Source organism: Macrotis lagotis, chromosome 1 (genome assembly GCF_037893015.1).
Source record: "Macrotis lagotis isolate mMagLag1 chromosome 1, bilby.v1.9.chrom.fasta, whole genome shotgun sequence".
In the NCBI taxonomy this organism is placed as follows: Eukaryota; Metazoa; Chordata; class Mammalia; order Peramelemorphia; family Peramelidae; genus Macrotis; species Macrotis lagotis.
This window is the reverse complement of record NC_133658.1, coordinates 131,128,409-131,142,001: the sequence shown is the minus strand read 5'-3', so window position 1 is coordinate 131,142,001 and position 13,593 is coordinate 131,128,409. Positions and strand designations below refer to the sequence as shown.

The 13,593-nt window shown below is 38.0% G+C and overlaps 1 protein-coding gene across 4 annotated transcripts in view; it reads left to right on the top strand.

Annotated features, from left to right (window-relative positions):
* ADD2 (adducin 2) overlaps nucleotides 1–13,237 on the top strand; it is a 167,037-nt gene extending 153,800 nt beyond the window's left edge. For all 4 annotated transcript variants that reach the window (XM_074208398.1, XM_074208383.1, XM_074208390.1 and 1 more), the window contains 2 exons: nucleotides 198–323; nucleotides 12,204–13,237. In XM_074208398.1, coding sequence (XP_074064499.1) covers nucleotides 198–323; nucleotides 12,204–12,508 — 431 coding nt within the window. In that variant the 3' untranslated portion in view covers nucleotides 12,509–13,237. The remainder of the gene's footprint in view (nucleotides 1–197; nucleotides 324–12,203) is intronic.
* Nucleotides 13,238–13,593: the final 356 nt, after the last annotated feature.

The window sequence follows — 13,593 nt, the reverse complement described above, 5'->3', positions numbered from 1 at the left end:
CAACTGACTAGGTTATAAATGATGCAAGAGACAGAATCCAGCTAAGGAGCTTTCTAATAGCTTCTCCAGAGATAACAAAAAAGCAAACTCCTGGTTGGACCTGGTAGCACCAAGAAATGATTCCTTTGTACCATCTCTAGATGCTTGACCTTTTTTGCCATTCTCTAGTATTCACAAGTAGTTTTCTATGTTCACAGGTGAGAAAGAAACAACAGCTGGAGAGCCTAGCTCTCCTTTGAAGTCTGTTCCTGTTTCTCCAGTGAAGAGTCCATCCAAAACAGAAGCAAAGAGTCCTGCTCTTTCCCCATCCAAGTCTTCAGAGGGTGAGTTAAGTTCAAAGAGAGTAGGTTAAAAGGGAAGTGTGTTCATTTGATCAAAGAAAGTCGTTGCATGAAAGATGGTACAGATGTATATATTATTAATGAATGGATAAGGAATAGGAAAAGTAATATTCTACCTCCCCTCCCATTTCCCCAATGAACAAAAATACAGATTGCCAAGTATGTATCTCTACTATTTGCAAGCTATCATGATAGATTGAGAATGCATTTTGTATAAAAGAAAAATCCCATAGTCAAAGAATGTTTCTAACTTTAAGTAAGCTATCACTACAGTTTGGAATGAATTCTTACATGTAAACAATGTCTAACATTTGGTTGTCCACATAAGACTAAAACATTTCAAATAAAGAGCATGATGTAGTGCAAAGAGCCACTGGTTTGGGAGTGAGAAGACCCATGTCTCAATCCTAGTTTCAACATATACTAGTTGTGTGCCTGAGGGCAGAACTCTTAAGTGCTCTCTGAATCTCATTTCCCTCTGTGTAAAAATAGACTACCTATCTCAAAAGGTTTTTGTGAAGAAAGTAGCTTGTAAACCTTTTAAGTGCAATATAATTGTGATTATGTTATTAACCTGATCTCTAGGAAGAGTCCACAAACTACATAGAAAATCATTTTAAATATCTTATCAATGAAGAGCTTCTTCCTGAAATCTATATTCAACCCCTCTTCCATTTTAATTCCTTCTAGAATAATAAGCAAATGAATGTTTGACTTATAACAACAACTCAATTTCAAATATTAGTTAAATCAATATTAAGTCATTCATTCATCCTAGAGAATTTTGGAAGAAATCAACCTGGAAAGAAAATTCAGAGCACTTAGATTCTGGTTCTAGTTCTGACATTTTATTAACTGTATTATCTTAGGCAAGTCACCCTGCCTCTCTGTGTCTCAATTTCTTCATCTATCAAATGGAGACAATAATACCTACCCTACTTTCTATAAAAGATCATTATGATCACTAAATGTCATAACATTTAAAAGTCCTATCAAAAACATATGCATATATTATGTGTGTTTATACATATATATATACATAGATGCTCACATTTATATGCATGCATGTGTATATATATATGTATATATATATATATATGTATATGTATGTATTGTGCTTTTGTGAATATGTACATAAGGTATACCAAAAGTCTTAGGGCACTTTTAAGCTATGGGTCTGTTGTTACAATAAGCAGTGTAAGAGTATTATTTTCTTGCCCAACACATAACACTGTTGATAAATACATTTAGGTGGTGAATAGAGTGTTGGACCTGGAATCAGGATACCTAATACAAATTTGTCCCCAGATACTTACTAGTTATGGGATCCCAGGCAAGTTACTTAACCTTTGCCTACCTCAGTTTCCTCATTTGTAAAATGGAGACAATGATAGCACCTCTCTCCCAGTAGTCATTATGAGGATTAAATGAGATCAGATTTGTAAAGCACCTTGCAAACCCTAAAGAACCACATAAATGCTAGCTATTATTATTATATAAGGCAAAATATAAGATCACAGACTTTATACAATGTGATGCAGTGGAGAGATACCAGACTTGCAGTCACTCTCAGGAACTGTGTGAACAGGATGAGCTTACATAAACTTTGAGCATTCAAAACAATGGGTTGGAGAGATGGGTTGGAATTCTGGTTAAAATCATAAAGTCATAGACTTTAGAGCAAAAAGAAAAAAAATCTAGTTCAACTTTCTCATTTTACAGATCCAGAAGCTAATGCCTAAGAAATTCCAATAGCTTCATCCCTAAATCACAGATGTTGTAAACATCAGGGCAGGATTTGAATCCAGGTCTTTAGACTCCAGAACAGTACTCTATTATATGGATCCTTGACAAATAATATAATTATTTTAAAAATACTATATTATACTTGTTTTATTTATATTACATGGAATAATATGTATGTTGGTATCCATTTCTCTGCCAAAAACTTATCACTAATGTGGTTTGCTCCTTTCAAAATATGAACACTTCATATTCTCCTAAGAAAAGTATCTTTAGTAGTGTTAAGAACAAGGTTCACAGAATCACAGGCTATTAAAGCTAGACAAGATCTCAGAAATTACCATTTTACATATAAGGAAACTGATGTTCTACATGGGAGTGTAACTTTCTAAAATGCACAGATAGCAGCAAATAGCAGAGCTAAACTGAGACTATGGCTCCTGACTACAAGTAAAGCACTCTTTTCACATTTTAATAACATTTTTATAAGTGTCCACTATGAAATGGGGGTATATTTTAATTCAGTTCTTCTGCCTAGGTCTCTTTTATCCCTTAAATCAACAGCTTTCCTGAGTGTACATATTTAAGAATGAGAGAAGAAAGTCACAAAAAGAGCATCTTTCTGAGCCAGAGACAAGAAAGTCGATGTTTAGTGATTTTTGTTGTTCTCCTTTGTGTCTCATTGTGGTGTTGTCCAATTTGTCTCCACAACCTCTTCCTTTCTCTTCCCATCTGTGCTTTCATCAAAGGAATTACCTCTGATTCTGAATACTTGTCTATGTAGTAAGTAAGTATAGAGAGGCTGTTTACTAACTGTACCTACCCTTGTGCCGGGGAGGGAGGACTTTCTTTGGCGACTAACAGGAACCATAGCTACTGAACTCAGTGAAAGCAAAAGGACATCCCTCTGCATTCCCCCCACCCCACCCCTTTCCATGTGTCTGTATGAAGGGGAACACCCTGGATGGGAGATAAATGATCAAATTAAGCTGTACCTTATGAATCTGGCCTCCTTCAGGGACACTTATACACTGGTCTCCCTTTTCCAGGGTGGGAGTCCCAGTGGCAGGAATAACTGCTGAATTCTCCCTGCTTTGAAACAGCCAAATCTTGGAGAATGCTGCTCTCTGGATATCCTATAACCCATACCCTGAAACCCTGGGCCAGTTCTAGGAAACCTAACACCTACCCTAAGACACCAAATCGAAGTCAAGGAATCCTTGGAGCTATTATAGCTACTACATAAGATTTGGCACTGGCCTGTTCTGGCTTTCAATTAAACTCACTAGAGTACTTGTAAGTCACTTTGTGGAAACCAGAGGGTGAAGAAAAGATATTCAGAAAGAAAATGGAGATGGCTGCTCAGTTTGTGCTCCCTGGATCAGGACAGGGTAAAAGAAGAAGGAATGGCATAATTCCTTATAGATGTAGACTGGTCTTCAGAGTACCAACTCCTTCCAATGACTGGCCAGGAGCTGGTTTCCCAATCCTTCTTTCCAAACCTCCTTAGGAGGGAGCTTATGCAACAGGACCCATGATAGTTTTATGCCAACAGCATCTCCATCAAACACTGCAAAAAACCAAGACATTGATGGAAAATGTAGGATTATGTGCCCATCTGTGGCAAAGCTATTCCTTCTCATGGGACTGGTGGGCAAAGGGCTGCAGTCATCAGCAATGGGAACTTGCTCTGAGAGCCCTCTTAACTTGTACAGCTCCCCAGTGGGCAGGATCGAGGATGGAATGAAAAAAGAAAACCGTTGAAGTGCTTCCTCTGTGTGGCACTAAAAGCAGCCTGGGCTACTTGACAGAGAAGTGGCCTCAAAGGCAAGAAAACCCAAATTCAGTCTCACTTTTGAGAGATACTAGATGTGTGACTCTGGGGCAATTCAGTTAATCTCTCAGTGATCTGGGTACCCTCTATGACAATAAAGTGCATATAAGGCACCCACTTGAGTGTTGCCTCTCCTAGTCAAACTCAGGGCCAAGAGAAATTGGTTTTTGGACAAGCTAACATATGGAGTCCTGACCCAAGTTCCTCTGATGACTTCTTAGGAAAGCAATGATACCAGATATATGAACTCTGCATGTACAGTCAGGATGGAGAAGGAAATTTAACTATTTTACTCTCATGACTGATATAGAAGCTAGGGTTATGTCAGAAAAAAAGAGAATCTTCTATTCAGTCCTTTTCTATTGGCCTTCCAGCATCCACTGTAGAAAATGTCAGATTCTTAGAATAAGCTCTTCCTATTCTTCCTCCTCATCCTCATCATAAGTTCTTATCAAACAAATCCTTATTGGGCTCCTATAAATTTTATGGCACCATACAATCACAGTCTCCAGAGAATTCTCTCTCTCTCTTTCTATATATGTATACATGTATGGTATATGTCACATAGGTACAATATATTTGTATATATAACATGTATATAAAATAGTACATACTCAGTACAAATATATTACTGACAGAAAAAGCTGCAGTTACAGAAGATAGAACTAAAATGTTCTAAAGAGATAATTTTATCGAATTCCTTCTTTTTACAGATGAAGAAAGTGAAAATCACATAAATAGATAAGCCAGGACTTAACTCTATATCTTCTGACTCCAAATAACATTATACTACCAGAGTGAATACTGAAGAGTAGAGAAATCACATAAAGCCTCAAGAATGAGAAAGGACTTGAGCTGAAACTTGAAGAAAAGTTAGAATCTAGACAAGTAGAAAGGATATAGAAGACTGGATGATATTTTTCCCCAGTTGGAACAAACCCTTTAATTCTAACCCTTTGGCATAGGAAAAATTTATGGAGAAGGTGGGCCAACTAGGAATTGTACATAGAATATTTAGATACTAATATTTAGATTTAGATATTTAAAAACTATATTTAGATACAGAATAGATATTTATGATTAAAGATCACAATGAACAATAAGGAAGGTTGGGAACCTCAATTAATTTGTAATTAATTATGATGGAGGGAAGGGTTTTTATCTTTTCAGCCTCTGAAAAGTCATGCATTCATTCATTTTTGTGCAGAAAACTGCCATAGATTCCAGGGAAAATTTTTAAAAACTTAGAAATCATAAGATCCTTCACTTCAGGGGGATTATACACTACTTTTATCTGTTCATAATCTAATAGGGGAGAGTAAGACAAATATATTATTTTTATTGATGTTGCTCTTTTAACTTTTCAAAAGCATGCCCACATTAAGAACATAAATTTAAAACTGAAAGGGACCTTAGAGTTCATCTACTCTAAGTCCACTCCATCCTCATGTTATAAATAGAAAAATAAGCTCAGAGGTCAGAAGTTACATACCTAAAGATCATAAATATAGTAAATGTCAGAAGCAAGATTTGAATTCAGGTACTCTGACTTCTCTCATCTACTACATACATTGCTTCACCACTTTTGTCTCATTCAATCACCACAACAACCCTATCAAGCAGAGATGGTCCCTATCTTACAAATAAGAAAATAAACCTCCAAAAAAGATCTATGCAGAATAAAAATGAAGGGCTAGAAACAAAAAAAATTACTATGCAACAAGCAAATTCACAAAAGCAAAACCAAATATTTACAATGTGAAAAATAATGACAAAGTTACATTGGGCTAAAAGACAACAAGTGAATATCAATATTAAACTTACGTACTCCAAATGACTTAACATCTAAATTCATTAAACTACTTCAATAGGACAAAGAAAGTAATAATATTGACAGGAGATTTCTATATCCTTTTCTTAGTTTTAGATAAGTCTTAAAATTATTTGTATACAGATTTAGATGTTGTCCTTATCAATTTTGAAGATGAAAGAATCCTGGGATCGATGACTAATTCATTAGATGACAAAATCAGGTTTCAAAAAGATCTCAATAGCCAAGAATTATGTGTCAAAACCAACAAAATAAAATGCAAAAAGCACAGATGTAAAGTACTTCATTTATATTAAAAAATTAGTTTTACAAGTACAGAATTAGTAAACATGACTAGACAATAGCAGTTAACATGAAAATAATAGAGGAGTTTTAGGTGATTATAAACCCAATATAAGCAAATCCTGTCACTTGGCAACCAAAAAAAATTATACTATAAACTCATACATAGCCAGGAAAAGTATTGTGTCCAGAATCCAGAAGGTAAATAAAGGCTCCACTATACTCTTCATCAGTCAGAGAATATTTGAAATGCTTTCTAATTCTTGGCATGACATTTAAGGAGAGGAAAAGAAATTGACTTTTCTAAAAGTTAATGAAGAGATTGAAACTATGTTACAGGAGGAATGATAAAAACAAGAGAGGATGTTACCCTGAAAAGAGAAGACTTAGGGAGATTACATTCTACAAATATATGCAGGGCTGGCATTTGATGATTAGAAAAAAAATTAGAGGTAGGTTGTGGTTATTCTGCATGTCTTTAGATGGCAGAACTAGGGCCAATGGGTATAACTTAGAGAAAGGTAGATTTAGGTTCAACATAAAGCAATATTTTGACAATTTGAGCTATTCCAAAATGGAATGAAGTGACTCTATGAGACAGTGAGTTTCCTGTCACTAATGAAGATGCTATGAAGAATATTCCAACATTGTGTTGGCCACTGAATTAGTTTTATTTTAATTAATTCAACAAACCTGTTCAAAATGGACCTTGAAGGTCTCTTCCAAATCTAAAATGTTATAGTTTTAAATTAGTGGTCAAGGCAAGACTAGAACCCAAACTTTTGATACCTAGTTTAGTAATTATGCCTCACTTGTAGTAACCAAAGGCAACATGGTAGCTTGCAGTCAACTTCTCCATCCCAAAGGATGACAGAATATATTGAAATTGAGGAAAGAACCACAGTATGACAAAGTTACATACATAAATCTAGTCAAGACAACCACTTATGCTTCCTTACTCTTTTCTACTGAAGGTCAATAGTTGGCCAATCTAGTTATTTTCTATTGGAATCAATTGCTGGGGCATCTAAGAATGTACAAGAATTCCATATAAGAATCACATAGGCATGGGGGTGGCTAGGTGGTGCAATAAATAGAGCACCAGCCCTGGACACTTAATAGTTGCCTAGCTGTGTGACCTTGGGCAAGTCACTCTTAAACTCATTGCTTTAAATAAATAAAAAATTTTTTTAAAAAAAGAATCACATAGGCCAGTCAGTGCTGAACACAATAGGTCTTTTTATTTGGAGTGTTTAAAGGGAAACTAATTGAAGAGGCCTAAAGGAACCCAGAGGGGGAATGGGGGGAGCAAAATGGATAGAAACTAGGGTAACATTTATCCTTCAAAATCTGGACAATTAGCTAACATTTCCAAACAAGGACAACTATCCACTCCTCTTCCCTTGGACTGGTACCTCCAAATCAGAACAAAGAAGAGTAGTGAAAAGATGGAATCAGGAATGTCCTCAGGGAGATTCAAGCACCAAGATCTTCAAACAATAATAAAGTATTCCCGTTCTTTTTTTTTTTTGTTTGTTTTTTGCAAGGCAATGAGGTTAAGTGATTTGCCCAAGGTTATACAGCTAGGTGATTATTATGTGTCTGAGCCCTGACTTGAACTTGGGTCCTCCTGACTTCAGGGCCTGTGCTCTATCTACTGCTCCACCCAGCTGCCCCTAGTATTCCCATTCTTAACCTCAGCAAGTCCAAAGCTGAACTAATTATCTTTTGCCCCAAACCCTGCCCACTTAAAAATTTTCCTCTTATTACTATCTTCCTATTCATCAGGTTCACAACCTAGGTGCCCTCCTTGATTTCTCACTCCCATCACTAATCTCTTCCCAAGACATGTTGATTTCACCTTCAAACATCTCTCATATTAACCTCCATCTCTCCTCTGACACTGCCACCACCCTCGGACAGATTCTTATCCGCTCCTAACTAGACTATCTCAATAGCCTATGGTAGAATCAAGTCTCTCCCCCATTCAGCTGTCAAACTAATCTTCCTAAAGTTCAGATCTGACCATGCCAATCCCCTACTCTATAAATTACTCTAAATTTACTCTATAAACTATCACCTCTAAAATCAAATGTAAAATCCTCTGTTTGACATTCAAAACTTTTCACAACTTGCCCCTCTGTCCTATCTCTCCAGTCTTCTAACATCTTACACCTCTCTGCTCCACTTGCACTCCATGATACAGTGACACTGAAATTCTGGCAATTCCTCAAATAAAACACTTCATCTCCAGGTTCTGGGCATTTTTGCCAGCTATCCTCATGCATGAAATACTCTCCCTACTCATCTCCAACTCCCCACTTCCCTGGATTCCTTCTAGCCCCAACTAAAAACCATCTTCTACAAGATATATCTTAATTGCTAGTGCCTTATCTCTGTGAAATATCTTCAGTTTATCCTCTACAGTATGTATCTATTTTTGTATACTGTCGTACATGTTGTCTCCTCCTTTAGATTGTGACTTTCTTGAAGGACTGTCTTCTGCCTTTCTTTGCAACTCCAGTGATTAGCACATAGTAGGTGCCTAATAAGCATTTACTGCCTGACTGACAATGATCTTAGGAGAGGTTGTTCCAGCTAGGTGGTACAATGCATACAGCACTGGTCTTGGAGTCAGGAGAACAGAAATTTGAATCCTGCCTCCAACCCTTGACTGTGTGACCTTGGGCAAGTATCTTAATTCTTGACTGCTTCTCATCTAGGGCCATCTCCAGTCGTCCTGATTCATATCTGACCACTAGGCTCAGATGGCTCCAGAGGAGAAAGTGAGGCTGGTGACTTAGCACAGCAGCCCCTCACTCAAATCCAATTCATGTTATGGCATCACCTCCCTGATATCATGGTCTTCTTTGAGAATGAAGAACAAATATTATTAATGCCATTCACTGACTAGAACTCCCAAGTTTTTCTTCATTCCATTCTTCAGGGCAGTTCAGGCACCTTGGAGGATCAGGATGGCTCCCATGTTTTTATAGAGGGGGAACCTACTCAGGCAAGTCTAAGGTCAATAGGAAATTGAACATTTCTTGCTTAGGTGGTTCCAAGAATAGTTTTCAGATAGAGTAAGTGCTTAATAAATTAGAAAGGAGGGTGTGTGGCTTAGGTATAGAAAGTTTGTTAATAAGGAAAGTAAGCTGGAGAAAAGTGTGTGTTTCTGTGGGGGGGTGTTTCTAGACTACAACAATAGCGTACAGGTACGGACCTTTTGTTTTAATTCCTAATACTATAATCTTAAAGTCATTTTCAGGATGCTTTATTATAGTGAATTTCATCAAAAAATTGATAAACTTGCTGTCCTTTAATATCTGTAGGATTAAATACTCATTCATCTTGACTTAAGAATTTGAGGATAATTGTTTTACTGATTTCACAGTGGTGAGAAAGGGGTCCAGAGATCAGCCATAGAGAGACCAGTGGACAGAAGTTACAACAAAGAAGATTCTGCTTCAAGATAATGAAGGATGATAGATCTCTAAGTGTGATATTGGCTGTCTTGAGTGAGTTCCATACAATTGAAAATGATTAAGCAGAGCCTGGATGTTATAGAGGCTGTATTTCTGTCCACTACTAGGTTAGACTAAATGTCCTTTAAGGTTCAACTCAAATTTCTATGTTCCTTTGATATTAGTCCTCATTTGTAAAGGAGCAATTGTAATGGAAAGAGGATGGCTTCTGAGTCAGAAGACCTGGGTTCAAATCCTGAGTTTTCAGCTTATTATTTGTATAACTTTGGGAAGGTTATTTATATCAATCAAGAAACATTTAAGTGATGATATGTGCCAAGCACTGTGACAAACCCTGGGGAACAAAGAAAAGGCAAAACCTATATAAATTAGATATTTAACATAATTACAGACTAGATGGAAAAGCAACTTTCTATTCTGGGGCCCTCTCATTACTAGCATTAGCAGCTGAGAGAACCAAGAAAGATCTAGAAGAAATGGTCCTAGAACTGAGTCTTAAGACAAGTCAGGGGATGGAATGTCATGTGCAAGGAACTACAAGTAAGACAGTATATAGCTGGTTCACAGGATGTGTGAAAGAGAGTAAATTAGAAGAAGATTAGTAAAATAGAAAGGGGTCAGGCTGTGAAGAGCTTTAACAAAGCTTTAACAATAATTGGAGAAAACAATTTCTACTTGAATGAGGTGAGAAACCAGACTCTAGAGCAGAAATTCTTAACCTGGGATCCATGATTTTTTAAAAATATTTTGATAATCATATATAAATGTTTCCTTCCTATGTATTTTATGTTATTCACTTAATAATATTATTCTGAGGATTCCATAAGCTTTAGCAGACTACCAAAGGTATCCATGAAACAAAAAAAGTTAAGAACTCTTATCATCTAGGTTATAGAAGAGTGCATGGAAAGGAGGAAGTATACGTACTGATTGGAACCAGCTTTTCAAGAAGTTTAACCATGGAAAAGAGGAGAAATATAAAATAGTAAAAGCTGCCGGGTATGGTAGGATCTAGAGGGTTTTTAAAAAATATGTGGGCATGTTTTTAGCAGAGGGGAATAAATGGTAGACAAAGAGAGATTGAAGATTAGAGGAAAAAATTTGAGGGGCAAAAAAGGAGATGACGGGGCAATATGCTATTGAAGATGGAATTGGGGGGATCAAGGGCATGTGTAAAAACTCTTCTAAAGAAGAAAAACAACCTCATCATAGGAGGAATGAAGGAGGAAATTGGTTGGGGGGGGTGGGAGAGGGTGAAACCTCTGTCTTATTTCCTTCATTTGTAAAACGAGGACAGTCACTAAATAATCTCTGAGGTCCCTCTTGCCTCATGTCTTGAGCAGATATCCATTGTCTGCCCCCAATTTCTGCTGTTTTACTCTGCATTCTCCTTGCCTCCTGGACTCTGTGCATTAATTGGACACCTCTGTCTCCAAATATGTCATGTGTTCTCCCTCCACCAAGCATTTACTCATGCTGTTTCCTATGACTGGCATGCGCTCCTTTCCCTCTCAGCCTGTTGACAATCCTAGGGGAGCCAACAAAGCTCATTTCAAATGGTGTGTCCTTCAGGAAGTTTTTCATTCATCTTCTTAGGAAGGAACACATCCCTCTAATCTAATGCATTTATCATAATTTATTATTTGTTTCAAATATCTATTTCTATCTATATCTACACCCCAACCAGAATGCAGCTTCTGTGAGGGCAAAGATCATGTTTTGAGTTTTAAACTTTATATCTTTCTCTAGCATCTTGTACAGCATTCCATACACAGTGGGTGCTTAATCAATGTTCACCTGCTGTTTTAAAGACAGCCTTACCTGTGTTCTCTGTTTTTCACCAGAATAAGAATTGGAAAATCTATGAAAAAAACCTGCCACTGTCTATTCTCTGCTATCTTTCTTTTCCCCTAGAGGGTTGTTTCAGCCCCAAGAGGCAGAAATTTTTACACAAATGTAATTCTTTTGCATATTTTAAAATTCATAAAATGGCATCTTTGTCATTGAATTCTCCTTTCTGATCATGTCATCTATTCCCTGGGCTGTTTTCAAGCATGCATGGCTGTGCCCTCCCTTTTCCTGTTGCTCCTCTTATGTCCATTCCCTCTTTTCTTGGTGGGAAAGGCCCTGAACTAGGCAAAGTGGCATAGATTGGGCTGGTCCTGGTTTGGATCAAAACTATCACCTGCATGGTCCCCTACTACCTACTGACATTAGCTAAACCCCTTACTGGCTGTTCTAGGCTGGTATGTGTAAATTTATAAACAAAAATTAAAGTCATTTCTCTCTCAGGGACTCTCTCACCATAAGGATATATGGCAAGGGGCTCATGGTATGGATAAGATTTACTCCTTTGATCCTAAGCACCTTGCAAGCCAGTTGCCATTTCTCCTCCTTCAGAAGAATAATGGCCAAGTCTCTCATCAATATCCCAGTCCCCTTTTACCAAAATGTGAGAAATTTTGGTCTGGAGTATGTCCTTCCCCATTTCTCAGTATCCTCATTTCTGGGACCAGACAATCACCTTGGGTTGTGAGGCTGCCCACTGGCTGTAGGGTGCTTTGGAAACCAGGAATGGATGCCAAGTTGCACTTGTATCTTATCACCCAGCAGGTATCCTGGTCACCATGTTGGAGTGAATGGAGTGAAATCTCATGAGTCATGTCTTTTTTTTTATTCTTTTGAAGGTGTTAAGAAGACTGAGACAAGTAAAGTTGCTGATGAATCTGAAAAGACCATACCAGAAGGGGTAGTGGTCAATGGAAAAGAGGAAGATCAGACAGTAGAAGAAGCTCTCAGCAAAGGATTGAGCCAGATGACTACAAATACGGATACCGACGTGGATCCCTCCAAGGAAAAAACTGAGTCAGTCACCAGTGGTCCCATGTCCCCAGAAGGCTCACCCTCTAAGTCTCCATCCAAGAAGAAAAAGAAATTCCGAACCCCATCCTTTCTGAAAAAAAGCAAAAAGAAGGAGAAAGTGGAATCCTGATTTTCCTGCCCACAGGCTCCCACTTGCTTCTCCTTTCCTGTCCCTTCCCTCCCCCTGTATCTGTCTCTGAAAGTACAGAGCTATGGAAGGATAGAGTAAGATTAGACTTGTACAGTTGGAAGAGGCTCATCGGGGGAAGTGACCTGTCCAGGGTCACATACTAGTTAGTGGCAGAGCCAGAACTAGAACCCAGGTCTTTTGACTCCCAGTCCAGTGTTCTTTCCACTCTGGCAATGCTGCCTAGCTGCAAGCTGCCTTTGTTAGAATGGTGCCCGCCAATACTGAGCCAAAGGCTGGAGACCAGGAAAGATTCTCAACCTCTCACATTCTCAAACTAAATGTGGGAGAGTGGGGGCTTTCCCAGCTCATAATCTACTCTTTCTCCCAGGAACCTAGTTTCCTGCTGATATAGCTATAGCTAACAGAAATCATTTTGTCTTTCTTCAATTAGGGTTCCCGTCACCTCTGCCTGAGGACTGAAATATACTTTCCTGCACCCTAAGAAAATGCTAATTTTCACTTTTCTGTTCACAAGGGCTCATAGATTGGACTATACTTCCCTGGCTACTAGTCCCTGAGTTCTAAGAAAAACACTGTTTGTCTGTGTATGTGTGTGTGTGCTTGTGTGTGGAGAGGGAAAGGTAGAGGGATGGAGAGAGAGAGAGAGAGAGAGAGAGAGAGAGAGAGAGAGAGAGAGAGAGAGAGAGAGAGAGAGAGAGAGAGAGAGAATGAGAATGAATGAGAACAAGCACATACCCTGGCAAGAATTGTCAGAAATGAGTGGAAGGGTAAAGATTTCTGAATTCAGGGAAGACAGGTAGGACTGAGAGCTAAACATCTACTGTTCAGTAACCAAAGAATATCATTTTGGGTTTTTTAACATGGAAAGATCAGAATTTCTTTTCCCCTTAAAATTCTGGCTCTTGATTTCTAAGGCTAAGACCACATTTAACAATGTGGAGTGTAGGGGGACATGTTCCAACATTCTGTTTCTTAGCTGAGGCAGAAATAGAGGAGCCAAGGACCTCTGCTTGATTTTTGGATTTCACAAAATGAGATAGGATGTACTATTCCTTTCTTGTCCT